General features: G+C 33.4%; 1 protein-coding gene across 1 annotated transcript in view; it reads right to left on the bottom strand.

Moving 5' to 3' along the window:
• The window catches only part of LRBA (LPS responsive beige-like anchor protein), a 730439-nt gene that overhangs the window by 17341 nt on the left and 695618 nt on the right, over nt 1-17480 (bottom strand). Inside the window, 1 exon segment of the mRNA XM_041738215.1 lies at nt 11046-11213. Within this exon segment, the coding sequence (XP_041594149.1) occupies nt 11046-11213 (168 nt within the window).

The following is a 17480-nucleotide window of genomic DNA, read 5'->3' as shown; positions in this document are numbered from 1 at the left end:
GTTTGGTTTAACATTTCTCTATTCCTACTTCTGTAGAAATGATATTAGTTCTTTCAATTAATACTTGTTTAAATGACTCCTGGGCCAAGAGTTAGCATTTCCTGATTGCTTTCTCATTCACTTGCTCCTTCTTTCCTTTAATAGCCTTTATTCGATATATATTATGTGTAATGCACTGTGGAAATAAGGAACGGAATAAAATACAGTATTGTACTGGCAAATGACCTGATTCTATGGTCACTGGATCAGGTTTTGTTACCTTACTATAAACCTGCAAATTATAAATACCTGTCTGTAATTGGAAAGGTCAAAAAGCTGTACTGAAGTTCAAACTATTTATTACAACTGAATTTTTATACAAAATGAATATTTTACAGCAATTAATAAAATCCTTAAGTAAAAACAACTGATATAATTTTCCACATTGTTAAAATGTAGTACCATCTGACCTCTTGGAGGCAAAACAAAATATGAAACGTGTCTTTGTTAAAAAAAATTTCAATAGAGTATTCATTCTGAAAGAAAACACAAGCTTAAGAATCTAAATATATAAGTTATTAAGTATATATAGATTTTTCAAAATCTAAGCATTATTACAACTGAATTTTTATACAAAATGAATATTTTACAGCAATTAATAAAATCCTTAAGTAAAAACAACTGATATAATTTTCCACATTGTTAAAATGTAGTACCATCTGACCTCTTGGAGGCAAAACAAAATATGAAACGTGTCTTTGTTAAAAAAAAATTTCAATAGAGTATTCATTCTGAAAGAAAACACAAGCTTAAGAATCTAAATATATAAGTTATTAAGTATATATAGATTTTTCAAAATCTAAGCATTATATAATATATGCCAGTCATTTCTTAAAGATGGATACTTCTGTTTTGCACATGCCTTTTGTTCCATTTTAATTACATTTTGATTACTACAACACATAGGGAGAGAAAAAAAATTAATGTGAAAACTGTACACTTAGGTTTCTCATGTGGCTCACCATAATGGCAAACCAAGAAAGGAAATGGCTTTCTGAAACGGAAGTGAGGTTAGCTACTAAATGTTTTTTAAACCTTTCCCATTAACTTCCCAATGTTCCAAAGGGAATTATAACACTACATTTTAATTATGCGAAGGGAATTATTTGAAATTTGTTCTATTCCTTCTTTCTCCATCAACCCTTCTCCTCCTCCATTAGAAAATGTGTTGTGTGAATATATACCTACAATTGCATACTTAAAGTATAATCCTAAATTGTGTAATAATATTTTAAAAAACCCCACAAAATCCTTGGGTGCCTGGGTGGCTCAGTTGGTTAAGTGTATGACTTGATTTCAGCTCAGGTCATGACCTCAGAGTCATGAAATTGAGCCCCACATCAGGCTATGTGCTGGGGGTGGAGCTGCTTAAGATTCTCCCTCTCCCTCTGTCCCTACCCCTGCTTGAGCATTGGCTCTGAAAAACAAAAAGCAAAACAAACACAAAATCCTGGAGTGCCAGAGTGGTTCAGTGGGTTAAGTGTTTGCCTTTACATGATCCTAAGGTCTGGGAATCAAGCCCCACAATAGGCTCCCGGCTCAGCGGGGAGTCTGCTTCTCCCTCTCCCTCTGCACCTCCCCCAGCTCATGCTCTCTCTGTCTCTCAAATAAGATCTTAAAAATAAATAAAAATAAAAATTCAAATCCTAACATGATTCATACTGTCATAAGAACTCAGTTTAGCAAAATTATCTCTGTATTCTTTGTAAATATAAGGCGTGCTTTAGTGACAGGGTTGCATCAAATTCTCTACAGCCCCATTAAATCAAATTAAAAATGTAGTACAGTTTAGTGATCAAGAGTGGTACCTCTTAAAAAAAAAAAAAGAGTGGTACCTCTGGCCTAGAGTACTACCTATGTGACCTCCCTTGGGTATGTTCTCATAGTTACAGAAAGATCTAGGAGCTTCAAAAGGCACAGGGAAAAAAGTAAAGACATATTTATAATCTCTCTGTGCCTCATCTGTAAAACACGGATAATAGCAGTAGTTACCACACAGGACTACTATGAGGATCAAAGAATTACTATGTAAAGTAATGCCCACATGTAGGGAGCACCCAGGAGGTATCACTTAGGAGTAGAAGTAGTACTACGAACAGTAGAATGATTTTCACTCTGTTGTAGACACTTCTTTCAGCAAAAGTATATCTTACCCTTTGCTGCATAAATGAAAATTAGAGCTGGTTCTGATTATTTTTTGTTTCTTGTCATTCTTTTGTCTCTTAATTTCTAAAAATTATACTTTGATTTCTCCCATTCTTTTTCTTAGACTTTCTAACCTTCTCTAACAATCCATATAACTTCTTATAAAACTAATATCTAGAAGCAGGAAGTGAAGGTATATTAATATAATTAGGTATTCTTTCCCCAAATATCTTTATTGTCTCTGATTATTAAAGTAATACATGCTCATTATAAAAACATTCAGATAATTTAGTAAATTATGAAGAAGGAAATGAAAAAACTGCCTCTAAATTCCACTACCTATAAATAACTATTGCTAAATGACATAAAAAACATTTTGCTGGCAGTCATTCCAGACTTTTTTCTATGCATAAATATACACAGAATACAAAGTGTACACATAGACAATAGATACCTAGAAGATATATCATATATAGTCTGGTGATCTTTTACACTTAGTGATAACAGACAGTATATCTTGCCATTCCAATACTGCAAACTCATAATACATTAATAGCCATGCAGTATTTCATTATGTGAACATATCAAATTCTACTTAACTATTTCTTTTTCCTACTTTCTTGAGACTTTTCATTTGTTGAGTCCCCATAGAGGCGCTTGATTTGGCTCTAATTCATTGATAGCTTCTATAGCTGTATATCTAGTGTCCAGTAACATAAACATAAAATTCTGACTCCAAAAAAGAATACAGATAAAAATATTTCACATCTTTGGCTATTAGAAACATTCTGAATTTGACAACAAAAGCAAAAAATAAGTAAGACTACTTCAAACTAAAATGCTTCTACAGAGCAAAAGAAACAAACCATGAACAATGAAAAGGCAACCTACAGAGTGGGAGAAAATGCTTGCATATCATATATCTGATAATATAAAAAATATACAAAGAGCTCATGCAACTCAATAGCAAACAAATATAAAAGAATCTAATTTAAAAAGTGGACAGAGGAAAAAATAAGTAAAAAATGTGAAGAGGATGTGAATAGTATTTTTTCTAAAGACTACATACAGATGGCCAACAGGCACATAAAAAGGTGCTCAACACCACTCATCATCAGGGAAATGCAAATGAAAACCACAATGAGATATCACCTCACAACTATTAGAATAGCTGTTATCAAAAATACAATAAATAGAGGTGGCTGGCTAGGTCAGTCAGTAGAGCATGCAATTCTTGATCTCAGGGTTGTGAGTTCTAGCCCCATGTTTGGTACAGAGATTACTTAAAAATAAAATCTTTAAAAAGAAGCCACTTTCACTGAAGACTATTCTTTTTTTTTTAAGATTTTATTTATTTATTCATGAGAGACAGAGAGAGAGAGAGAGAGAGAGAGAGAGAGAGGCAGAGACACATGCAGAGGGAAAAACAGGTTCCATGCAGGAAGCTTGACGTGGGACTCGATCCCAGGTCTCCAGGATCATACCCTGGGCTGAAGGCGGTGCTAAACCGCTGAGCCACCTGGGCTGCCCAAGACTATTCTTTATATTAAAAAAGTGGAAAATAAATACCAACTGTTGGAGAGGATGTGGAGAAGAGGGAACCCTCATGCACTGTTGTAGGAATGTAGATTGCGGGACGCCTGGGTGGCTCAGTGGTTGTGGGTCTACCTTTGGCTCAGGGTGTGATCCTGGAGTCCCGGGATCGAGTCCCACATTGGGCTTCCTACATGGAACCTGCTTCTCCCTTTCCCTCTGCCTGTGTCTCTCTCCCCCTCACTTTCTGTGTTTTTCATGAATAAATAAAATATTAAAAAAAAAAAGGAATGTAGATTGCTACATAGCAACTATGGAAAGCAATATGGAGGTTCCTCAAAAAATTAAAAATAGAACTATCATATGATACAGCAATTCCATTTTTGGGTATCTATCTCTGAAGGACACGAAAACACTACCTTGAAGAGATATCTCATACCCTAATGATCACTGCAGCATTATATACAACGGCCAAGACATTGAAACAACCTGTATCCACCAAGGGATAAATGGATAAAGAAAATGGGGTATGTGTAGGTGTACTTATGGATTATTAATCATTCATAAAAATAAAAAGGAGATCCTGCCATTTGTGACGACATGGATGGACCTTGAGGGCATTCTACTAAGTGAAATAAGCCAGACAGAGAAAGACAAACACTTTATAATCATATTTATATGGGTTTAATATAAACCCATAAAACTAAAACCCACCCAAACTAAAAAACTGAATTTAGGGATACAAAGAACAGACTGGCAGTTGGTGGGGAGAGGAGATGGTAAAGGTGGTCAAAAAGTACAAATTTTCAGTTGTAAAACAAGTTAAGTCCTGGTAATGTACAGCATGGTGACTATAATTAATAATACTATGTTGTGTATTTGAAAGTTGTTAAGAGAGCAGATTCTCATCACAGGGAAAAAAGGTTTGTAACTGCAGTGGCAATGGATGTTACCTAAATAAACTGTGGTTATCATTTTGCAATATATACATATATCAAGTCATTATGTCGTACACCTGAAACTAATGTCATGTGTCAATTAAACTACAATAAAAAAAAAAGAAACATCCTGATCCCATTCACTCCAAGGAAATACGGAATCTCTCAATAGTAGAAAATTACAAGCTACAAGAATAAAAGCTAAAAAGTTCAGCAGTTATGAAGCCTTAGCCATGGCAGGCAGAAAGAATTCTAAGGATTTTTTTTCCTAACTAAACATACTTCACGTCTACAATCTGAAGTCTGGCCAAGTCTATTTGTGAGGAAAATTAAAGACTAGAGCAATTGTTGCTTTGTAAAAGAAATCATTAGAAGCATGTAAATACTTAACTTCATATAAAAATGGGTCTCTTTTAATAAATTCTCAGGAATATCTAAAGCACAATATGAGGTACATGTACACGAAAACTGTCACACAATTTCTCTAATGAAATGAACTTTCTGGAAGGTGATAAAGTCAGTCTAATACACTGTTCCAGGAGGTCTTCATTAAATGTGTTCTCCAAAAAGGTTACACACACACACACACACACACACACACACACACACACACACAGGGAATATTCTAAAAGCTGAAGAATCTTGCTTTTAGGAATGGAAGAAGTAGCTTGCGATTTTGCAATTTCAGGGTATATTCAGTTTCAATTAAATGAAAGAAGATATATTCAAAATGTTCTTTGAGAACTTTAGTTGACTAGAGGGAACTTAAATCTTACATTAGTTTTATCAATTGTTTGAAATGAAATTTCCCATCTGAGCATAAAGTATTAGACAAGCAACTTTCCTTGGTGTGGCACTATTAAAATCTACACATGAAGATACAAAGTTTCAATTTGAGGGCATAAATCATCAGTTCTTCTGTTCTCATACTTAGATGACTATAGCCTACGGCTGAATGGTATACTCATTTTTCTCTGCAACTAAACAAGGTAAATAAATGTGATATATTGGCACATCACCCCACCACTCTGCATATGGTGCACATTAAGGTTGTATTCATTTGCCATATGAATATAATTCCTTTTACCACATCTACTATTAGTTACAAGCAGTAAATACAGAGTTGTTTTGCTGGAACTCAAGGGCCTGCATTACATCATGGAGCACTAAACATCCTGGACCTTCTGGAGAATTTCATAAACGTAGTTTAATGTCACCTGAACTTGAATACTGCCAACATACTGCTTCAAACCCAAGTTGATGAATTCTTCAAGAAAAAAAGAAAAATACAGGGCAGTCTTGGTGTTAGTGCAACAGTGTACGCCAAAAGTCAGACCACAAGGAAAGCTCTTGATGAGGTAAATACAGGAATTCATGCTCTATACAAAGAATCAGATCAAAAGTCACAGCCCAGGTTTCAAGCCACAGTTGATTCAAGCATTGCTTTCATATTCAGAATCAAGTGAACATAAGGTTAAAATATCCAAACAGTTTTCCTCCAGTGTAGTTTAATGAAGATCTGGGATCGAGAAGATAAGAGTCTGTCTCATGACAAACTGATGCTTTGTTTCGTTGGGCATAGGTTGTTTACTTTTTCCTTAAACAATAAATTTCTTATAAATTTCCAATTCCATGCTAGGGTGGGGAAAAAGAAGGAGGAAAGTGATTTATTTTACAAATGTATATAGTTCAACACAAATGTACGTATCTTGGCATCTGTAACCCATAAATAATCTATCACAGACAATTAAAAGCAAAGTACACCTGACTTAATCAAGTAGTGATTTTCAAATTTACCAGTATTAAGTCCCTGAGTACATCCAGCAGATGGTGCTCTAGGACACCTACTTACAGAAAGAATACTGTTTATGTTACCTCCAACTATATTTTGGCAAGACAAAGAATAAGGATTTATCAGTAGCTTCAGTAAAACATGTTAGGCTTTATGATAGAAAGAACATAATTCCTAAATATGTGCACAAAAATATACATATGCATAAGCACATGTGCACAGAAGCAATCAGTAAATAATTCACACCTGGACATATAATGATACTACTTTTCTTATAGACTGATGAGTAGTCCATGCATATCAGTGGTATTTATAGTCATATGGCAAGATCATTCTAAATTCATTAAAAAAAAATTTAGAATGCCTTAAAGTTAGAATTCATTTTTAATTATAGCAGGAATGTCTCATTAGGGTGATACTAGTAAAATTAACAACAGTAGGATTTACGGTAATGACTTAAGTGATTGATGAGAGTATAACAAAATGAAGTTTTAGACAGAGAAAAAGCAGGGCAGCTATGGCATACAGTACTTTAAAAAACAGCTCTGTGGTCTGTTAGTGCTAGCCTTATGGTTAATAAAACCTTCTTTCTAATTAATGGTGCTGAAATATTCTTAAAGAACAGAATCTTGTTGTTATGAAAAAAACTTAAATAGTTGTGTTTTTTTTTTTTCCGTAGACGCCATTCCTATAAAGGAGAAAGCTGACATAGATTAGCATGTCTGATTGCAAAGAGGAAAAAAATGCCACCTTTCAATCAAATCAAAAACAGAATGTGAGAATGGAAAAGTACTTTACTGAAATACTATATACACACATACATACAACACCCTCATAGTCAGCAACCATTTGCTTCTCAAGCTAATCAACTGTGGCTTTTAAAAAATTACTCAGAAGCCTGAAAATACTTAATAAGCATTTACTTTTAAAAGCTTAAAATGCATCTAAGTTTATGATCTAGTAATACAATATAAAAATCGTAGATAACTATTTTATAAATTTTCATCTTGTTTATAAGATCATTTCCAAGTTTAAAGTATTCAAATGTCAATTGAATGCACTGGGGGACGTTTTCTCCAAAATTTGTGAACATACAGTCTTTATAGCATTATTCTGAGGGGAAAATGAGTGTTTCAGGAAAAGCATTTTGGTGCACAGATTCAGTTCTAAAACACAAAGAGGACGAGGGCAAAGAGAATGTGCTTCCATGTAGAAAATACCTTTCATGAAAATGTTCTTAGTTAATTTTATTTAAAAATCTACAACTAAATAGAATCAGATCTTAATTTCTCTTCTCGGTAAGAAAATTGCATTCCACAGGAGATAACTATCACAAAACAAAAGAGTCAAAGATGAAAAACTATCTGTTATACAGGAAAACAAGGCTTTTGCCACATAATCTAGGCAGAGTTTATAAAACATGTGCATCCTTTTAAAAGCCCAAGTTACACCATATATAGGTTTTATCCAGTTTGAGTTAGCCTGATTTTGCCCAAGCAATGTGTATTTTAATACTGGATAACATGATTTTTAAAAAATAGTAATAAAGCCATGAACTTCACAGAGAGCACTATTAGATTTGTGGAAAACGGTGCAGGCATATGACCCTAGGAAGGAAGATTTCTAGTTTATCCTCATGATTTTTGAAAAGCAAATATACAAACTAAATACTTGAAGGAGACCCTATAAAATGCAAAAAAAAAAAAAAAAAAAGCAATAGCTTAGTTTTCTTGAACTTACCTATTTTCTCATCAAGAAAGAAACAAGTCTGTATTCAAAAATTTAAGTTGAGGCATTGTGTGCATTTATAGACCAGGTTGAAATTATATGTTAAAAAAAAAAAAGCGTGGCAGTTTCTTAAAGGTCATTTGTATTGCATCCAAGAGATACAATATAGGAATAAGCATAACCTAAAATTCCTCATTTGAAAAGCTCTGACTTCAGCGGCTGCATCGTGGAGTCATCAACCAGCCAGAGGCTTATAAAATCCAAACCAGCTTGCGCGAATGTGTAAAACAATTCACATGCGTGGTAAAAATGTCTTTGTTTTTGTTTGTCATTCTCTTCTGAAAAGCTTAGGCTGGCTTGTTCATTTTTCTATTCTAATGTGTGGAAATTCTCATTATATGAAAAAGTGCCTATTTGTCTTTCACCCAGATTCATCCTTCAAAGCTAAAGCAAAATTAGATTGGGATATCAGACACTATAAAAGGGCCAGAAAGGATTAGGTTCACTTTGAGAAAGGTAATTTAATTTAGTCAAGATACATTACAATTTTCTAAAATTTTTATTAGATATGCTGTTATGTTATTCTTTTTTTTTTCTTTTCATTACCAGCATTACTAGGAGTTAATGTCCACCACGCTGCAGACAATGAGAGGGTATAGATGAAGTGCTTTATGAAAAATATAACATTATAATGTATACTCTGATGCCAACAAGATGGTGTTTGTGTAGTGATTTATTTGCTCTAAGCATTCTGTGCTTCTGATGACACCTTAAGTCAGTTACTATCGTTGCTTTCATTTAACAGACAAGACAGAAGGACCACAGCAAAGCTCGGAACTTGGATTTGCTTTACTCCAACTCTAGGATTTGGTCAATGCTACTTGATTCATTTTTTTTAGAAGACATGCATGTAAAAACCATCTCTAGGATGATTTATAAGGTATTTAAATATATATTTCTCCCTTCGGGAAAAGCTGAATATTTCTAGTTTTAGATATACTTTAATTTCTGAAATGTAACCACCATCACATGGAAGTGTAGCTAATAAGCCTTTGGCTACTTCTCAGAGTACACGTTGGTAATGACCATGTATAACACAGGACACAATTAAGTCAAGGAAGTAAAAAAAAACAAAAAACATTTTTTTCTTGTGTTTGGAATATTTTACGTGCATGAGACGTGTTGTTTTAAGGCAAGAGAAAGTTCTTCCTAAGTATTTTTAGCTAAGTAACAAATTGTATATTTATTGTTTATGTCATGCCTAGGTTTGTCTAAGATAATTTACTGAATCTAGATAACTGAATTTATAGACACACGAAAAAAAGAAATTGAAAGTAGACACTCCTAAAAGGGCAGAAATGAAGAAGGAGCAGAATATAAGGCTCCATAACGTAAAGAACATAAAGCATTCCTCAAAACAAAGTGAAGAACAATTCCCCAAGGTTTTTTTTTTTTACATGTTTAAAAATTTTATCATAATTATATATAAAATACAGATGTCTATGTAAATATGTGAAAGACACACATAGACACATTATCCTCTCATTTAAACGCATACACTGAAGTTTGACTTGAGCACAAAGACTTTTGTGCCCAAAGCATCACAGCCTTAAAGTTATTTTTTGTATCCTATTTGTTTAGGGAATCATCTCTGATTGGAGTGACATAAGAAATATACCTTAGAGGATTTAATAAAAATTGTGCTTACCTATCACACAAAACAAAAAAGCATAAACAGCTTTTAGAAAATATTTTATAAAATATTTCCCATAAACAACTTCTACACTGGTTTTTTACTATTTTTTAAAAGGTTTCACTTTCAATCAAATATTACACATTTAATAAGCACAGCTTTAAGAAGTCAATCCAAAATGTGATGGACTGAAGCATATGCCGACCGTTTCATAATTTGGAGCTAAATGACAGAGTGCTACGGTATTCAGGTAAAGCAATCAGGGACAAATGGTGCTTCCTTAACCAAATACAGTGCAACTTGCTTTAAATTAAGAAACTGTAAATATTTAAGAGCAGTTAAAAAGCTCTACCTTATGAAGTAAAAAGCTAAAGCTATTCTTGCAGGAACTCTTCAGTGTTGTCATAATCATTTTAATTAAATTCTCATTTTTCAGGTGGTCCCTTTAATTGTTTTTTCCTACTTCTTAATGTGTTTTTCTAAAGCCATTTCTTTTCTGCAGCTGTGTGCGATTGGTTTTAATGGTAGCTGCTTCCTTTTTTGCCTTCTGTGAATTACAATTTTAAATGGTTACACATTTTTTGTTTTACTGCCTTCAGCATAGTTTCATAAAGATGTTTAAGGCTGTTGGTGAACATTTTCATTTCCCATCTGAAAAACCAAGAGCCAATTTGAATATTCCATATTGGCCTTTTATGACCTGTTTTATCTTTTAATATGTAAATGAAAGCATATTCTTTATAAAGACTGGTTTGTTTCCACGAAATTATAATTGTTTTTTTGCTCTCTTACAATATGTATTCAAAAAACAAGATAATATGTGATTGCTCTTTTATGTTATATCATGTTCGTGAATGAAACACCTCTCTTTTATTTGGTGAAAGCCATTTCCAATGAGGAACTAGCATTTTCAGGTCATAAGAATAACCTGTACCATGAAAAATGAGATTTTATACTTGGACTTGAATTATCAGTGCTCACAAAATGTTAATAATTGAGAGGCTATCTAGACCTTTCTTAAATTATAACTAGGAAATTAAAACGACTTAATGATTCAATTTCACTTTTACCATGATAACAAAACATAACTTCACTGCGAAATGTTATTATATATCACTTGTGAAATGTTATTATATATCACTTGTAACAGTTTACTTATAAAATAAGTTGTACTTACTGCCTGGGTTATCTCCAATGCCACTGCTTTTTCCATTCCAGTACCAGAGCAAAAGGGTTGCATCACGTGATCCTGAGAGAATGTAGCAATTTCCCCCAATATAGGACTCAGAACGAGTGAGGCAAGTGACCACATCCCAATGGCCAAATACCACTTGAGTTAATTTTCCTGAAATACAAAACAATTTTATTTAAAACTGCTATAAAATAATTAAAGAAATTCCACTGACCATTTAACTTATAAAATAATGAAATCATATTAACTCAATTCTGATGATTCAGATTTTACAATCAAATTTGATCTGGTCTAACCTAAAAGTTTTCATCGAATATTAACAATGACAAAAAGTCAATTGAACAGTGATAATAACATTTTTGAAAAACATAATGTTGAAACTATTTCAACAAACTTAGGACCATGATACCATATCATTATACATGGCTACTATGAATTCCAAATGAATCATATTTACTGATTAAAGCAGGCCCAGCAGAACTCTTATTTGGAATAATTTCAGCAATTTCGTAAGTTACTCTGTATGATTCAAAGCAAAATAAAACTTAAGTGCCTTGCTTTATAATTCAGCCTTTACTATTACAAACTTGTCTCTGAATTAATAAAGATATAATGTATTTCTCTTTTTTTTAACGTGATCTATACAAGGATGATAAAAGTCACTTTGGAGAGTTTCTGTTCTTTTCAAATCAGATTTACATAAACTAAGTTTTGGTAAAAGGACTAATATATTGAGATTACAATTAGAGCTGGGTCATTCTTTCTTTGTCTTGATTGTCTGAATGATAAAAAATCTTTGGGGAGTGATGATGGAGTTAAGATAATGGCAGTTTATCTAACATTAATGACCGCCAAAGGGAAGAATCCAGTACACTTACTATACATCTCGGGAGGGCTTCGGACACAGGATGAATTGTTCACATAACAGTGCCGGAAAAAAAAAGTAAAGCCCTCACTTTTGAGAATCTTTGTTTAAAAATCAGATATGGTGTTTATGATTCATACAAACTTGTCTAAAGAATGAAATAGCTAAAGCAGCCCTTCCACTCCATCCCTATGGTTTCTAGCTAATATTTTCCTTTGAAATGTCTACAGAATTACAGATGAATGTCACAGAATGTCTACCTCTAATAGCACGAGTTTCTTTTTATTTTTGAAGAAGTGTTCCAGTGGGGTCATATAAATAGAATTCAAATATTCAAGAAGACCACTAAACTGAAAAAAGATTAATATGCCTAAAAAGTTTGTGTTTAATTTGGAAAACATCATAATCTAGTCAAAAGTTTAAGGTCTCATGAGACGCCTGGGTGGCTCAGCGGTTGAGCGTCTGCCTTTGGCTCAGGGCATCATCCCGGAGTCCCAGGATCCAGTCCCACATTGGGCTCCCTGCATGGAGCCTGCTTCTCCTCCCTTTTCCTATGTCTCTGCCTCTCTCTCTGTGTCTCTCATGAATAAATAAAATCTCTGAAAAAATTAAAACAAAGTTTAAGGTCTCACCTAAATATTAGCATCTAAGTGTATTTAATTCTTTAAGATAATCATAAATATAACTAAAAAAATACTTCTGTTAATTTTTTTTTAATTCTTGATTTTAGGAAGTCTGAAGCTTATTACAAAAGCTGCAAATTAAAAAATAAAATGCAGAAATATACTTAATTCAGATAAAAGGTCAAATATACTGTTTCCACTTGCAGAGAACCTACTACTAGTAACTTTTTTTTTTTTTAAAGATTTTATTTATTTATTCATGAGAGATACAGAGACACAGGCAGAGGGAGAAGCAGGCTCTATGAAGGGAGCCCGACGCGGGACTCGATCCCGGTCTCCAGGATCATAACCCAGGCCAAAGGTGGTGTCAAACCACTAAGCCACCAGGGCTGCCCCTACTACTAGTAACTTTAAATTCACATTAATTTCAGTCTCAAATTGCACAACTAATAAAGTGCATTTTTTCTCCTGTGAATAAGGACTTTAGTAAGACAGGTGTTTTAACTGCTAAAAGTTAAAAATGTGTATTTCTGAATTTCTTCAACTTTTTAATTTGACATCAAAACATTTCATTAAAAAAATTAGCTAATTTTTAGAATTGATACTATCATAAGAATTCAAGGCTTCTTAGAATGAAAACAATGGAAAAGAAAAAGTGCAAATTATTTTTTTAAAAGATTTTATTTATCTATTCATGAGAGACACAGGCAGAGGAAGAAGCAGGCTCCTTGCTGAAGTCTGATGTGGGACTTGATCCCAAGACCCCGGGATCACAACCTGAGCCAAAGGCAGATGCTCAACCACTGAGCCACCCAGGTGCCCCAAGAAAGCACAAATTAAATAGGAAAAGATGTAATCATTTCCACATCATTTCCAATTTACCTGAAGAACAAAGTGGAGAGGTTTAGTGGTAAAATGGGTGGGGTTAGAGTAAAGGCAGGCCTTACAAGGGGTAGGACAAAGTTAGGAAGCTGAATGCACTCTTATTACTAATTAGAAAACTGAAGGTTAAATCAGTGAGTTTTAACTACTGAAAATAACTGAAGACACCATATATCATGTTGATTATGTTTTTGATAACAGAGTGTGTATAGTTATTTCTGTCTCAGCCTATACCTAAGTGCAGAGAGCCTGTAAACTCCAGGCATGATTTAAATAGGTTATTGAGGTTAGGCTTATTTAAGATTTGATACCTATCACCTCAGTGGGTTGTAGGAGTAAGAAGGGGAGTGAGTACAATTTTAAGTACGTACAGGAGGCACCTGGTATGCAGGAAACCCATGTGCTTCCAGAAGGCTTGCAGAAGAACAGCTATTTGCTTGGTGACTTACCCTGTTTCCAACTCATGTGAGGACAAAGTGGAAAGATTTAGCTATAAAAGTGGGATGAATTAACTAGAGTGGCAGCATGTTCCAAGATTCGTATTTGTTAATTCTCGGTTAAGTCATCCCTCTGTATCTATAATATCAGTGTTAGGAAAATGTATACTCAGTTACTGTGGTTTCTTTTTCCATTACAATTTCCTAGTGCTTTAATTTTTGCTCCCAAAGTTATCACAGTTATTTTCTATTCAACATTACTGCACACCTACTAAGTGCCAGTCACTAGGCCCTTTGACATGTGCATTGCTGTTCAAGAGACATGTAAATAGACATGATCCCTGCCCTCAGAGTATTTAGTGTCTACTGGGGCAGACAGACATTAAACAGACACAAACACATGTAATTATGAACTGTGATAAGTAGTATAAAAGAAAGAAAACAAGATAGAATCAGTGAGAATAATGTAGAATGAATTTAGGTTGGGCATCAGGAAGATCGAAATAAGGGAGTGACATTTACATATTTACATCTAAAGCGTTTCATATTTTAATACAAATTAACTTTATTTTCTACAATTTATACTTTGGACTCAACTCTGGAAAACATTATTTTTTTAAGTTTACTTTTTCCTGTTCTGGCAGCCTTCCTCCGCAATATTTGTTATTGCTATGAGGTTGAGGTTCACTCCTCCTAAATAAATCACAGCATATAAATACCTGCTGCTCCTTTTGGTAAATTATTTTCTGATAATCTCATAAGTGTTCCTCAACCTTTATTTTTTGTTTCCTTTAATACCAGTCCACCTCTCCACACACTAATATCAAATATTACCACAAGCACTAGAATATCCCCTTTTTGACAGAACAAATTTTCTAGTTAATGTTTTATTTGACAGCTGTGCTACAAATAAAAAAAATTCAAGCTCAGGACTCTACACCACTGAATCTAAAATGTGGCCTGAAAATAATTCCCACCGCCGAGGGAAGGTTTTATTGTTGCCTCTGCTGTTCTAGTTGTGTCCCGAAAACATGATTTATGTTTAAAGAATTTTCCGTTACAACCATGTTTCTCTCCCCGCCCCCCACCCCACCCTGAATCTAATAAGAGAAGGATTTTTTTTTTGGCTTATGTGCTAAAATATAATTGAATTCAACACTTGCGATAGCTTTGCTATTATATATTATTGATCACACAATTTCCCCCTTGCTTCTCTGGCAAACTTAAAGGAGAAAATATTTAATATCCCTATTGTCAAAAAACACAAACACGTATTTACCCTAATTGAAATTATTTTGAATAAAACTAGCATCAGAGTTTGTATATAAGATATTAAGATACTAGGACTATCATTTCAGGATTTCTTCATAACTTTTTTTGGCAAGTGTAAATATTTTTATTGTATAAGCTAAATAAGTCCCACTGAAGTTTAAAATAAGGCTACTACTTATAAAAATGTTTTATATACAAACACTCGTATATTTTAAAAAACAGTAAAGTGGAAGGTTTTTGGAAAAAGGGGAAGGAATTTCATCTAGTTTATCAAGTCTAATGTAACATGGAAGACATACCAGGAACTCAGTGTTGTAAATTATTTTTCAAAACCAATATTGATAGGTACACCAATAAGACAATATAGTAGAATCACAGAATGTTACATTTGAAGCCAGAAGAGCTGGCTCGAATACCCAGTTTAAAATCACTATCATCTACTATACAAATTTCAGCAAGGCACTAACCTTTCTAAACCTCACTTTTATCATCTGAAAAATGGGGCTAAATATACCTGTTTTATCTAACAGGACTGCTACGAGGCTGAAACAATATCGTGTATATGAAAGAACTCTGTGTGAATGTAACAGTAATTTTAATTGTTAGTATTAGGTAACAGTGAGGTAAGCTCTACAAATATTAATATTCAGTGCTTTTTAAAAATGACATGGAATGTCAGCAAGCTCAAAAATCCTCAAATGCCAAAGCTGAAGATTGACATTACATACGCTTCCACTTACATATCATTGTAGAAGATGCAAAATTACAGAGATGAAGAATAGTTCAAAAAAAAAAAAAAGAATAGTTCAGTTGTGTAAGGCTCGGGGGGGGGGTAAAAGCTGACTGTAATGGGGCAGTTCAGGGAATTTTTGGTGTGATGGAACTGCTCTGCATTTTCATTGTGGTGGTTCTATAATTCTATAAACTGACCAAACTTATAGAACTTTAACCCCCCAAATTAATTTTTTTGTATGTAAATAATAAAATAAGGTTTTAAAAATGTGTAAAAAACAATAAGCAATCTAAACGCATGTTTAAGAAAATTCTGTAAAGGAATATAACAATTTTAATCTGAATGTTTGTTTAAAAAGGGAGCATAATTTTGTCAAATAATTCTGTTATCATTACCATGATAATGAAAGAAGAGGTTAAAATTAAAATTTAATTATTAAGTCAGAGAAAGTTCATTATAATAATAAATAATTTTAGAAACACATCAATCTCCATGGCATTTTTTTAAGAATTCTAGGAGTTTTAGTCTTTAGTAATCAACCTCATAGACCTTAACAAGTGGTAAGCACCTAATAAATGAGAAAGACTTGAATAATGATATTTTCTTTCTGGATCTACAGAAAGTAGGATGCAAATTATAAGAAAACTAGATCATCAGTTCCATAAAACAAACAAAGAAACAAAAAAAACCAAAACATAAGATCATGGCAAAAACAACTTCTAGGGTTTATTATATGAACAGTAGATATTCAACCTTTTTTCCCTATTTTCTCATGGCTATACAGTACTATCATCAAAATATGTAAGGACAATGTCCTTGAATAAACAACAATTAATTTTTCAATATATTATACTTACTAAGGCAGAAACATGGACTTATATTCTATAAATATTAAATGAGACTGAAAAATGATTTACTATAAAACATTTAATTAACTAGATATTTCGATTAAAAAGAATTTCCTATTCCTGTCACATTTAAGCAAGATATTTGTAGATCCTTGGTTTAGTTGAAGTATCTACTTCCACAGTATTACTAAGTTCTGATATATTAATATCTAATTTTGATTCTTTCATGCAACTACACATGCACTGTAAGTTGATATCCTCCTCTAACAGTTTCTAAAATACGTAATTTTTTTTAAGATTTTTTTTTTTAAATTTATTCACGAGACAGAGAGAGAGAGAGAGAGAAAGAGGCAGAGACATAGGCAGCGGGAGAAGCAGGCTCCATGCAGGCAGCCCGAAGACGTGGGACTTGATCCTGGGTCTGCAGGATCAGGCCCTGGGGCTGAAGGCGGCGCTAAACCACTGAACCACCTGAGCTGCCTAGTTTCTAAAAGACTTTGGAGACTTCATTAAATTTTTCAATTTTTCTCAATATCCTATATACAAAAATTTATAAACATTTTACTAGATTGCTTCTTCTATAATAATAGTGAGTTGAGCTTGGTTTGTCCCTTAGGGAGATACATGCAAATGAATAAATGGACTTAAACTTTTATATTCTAACAAGAGCTTCTGTCACACATAAAATCAGTAGTCAGCTACTTTCCTTCATGATGGTGCGGCTTTCAGCAAGATTCTATGTAGAGTTGGGAGGAGGCAA

Source organism: Vulpes lagopus, chromosome 23, assembly GCF_018345385.1.
Source record: "Vulpes lagopus strain Blue_001 chromosome 23, ASM1834538v1, whole genome shotgun sequence".
In the NCBI taxonomy this organism is placed as follows: Eukaryota; Metazoa; Chordata; class Mammalia; order Carnivora; family Canidae; genus Vulpes; species Vulpes lagopus.
Note: the sequence above shows the minus strand (reverse complement) of the source record. Positions and strands in the feature narration are given on the sequence as shown.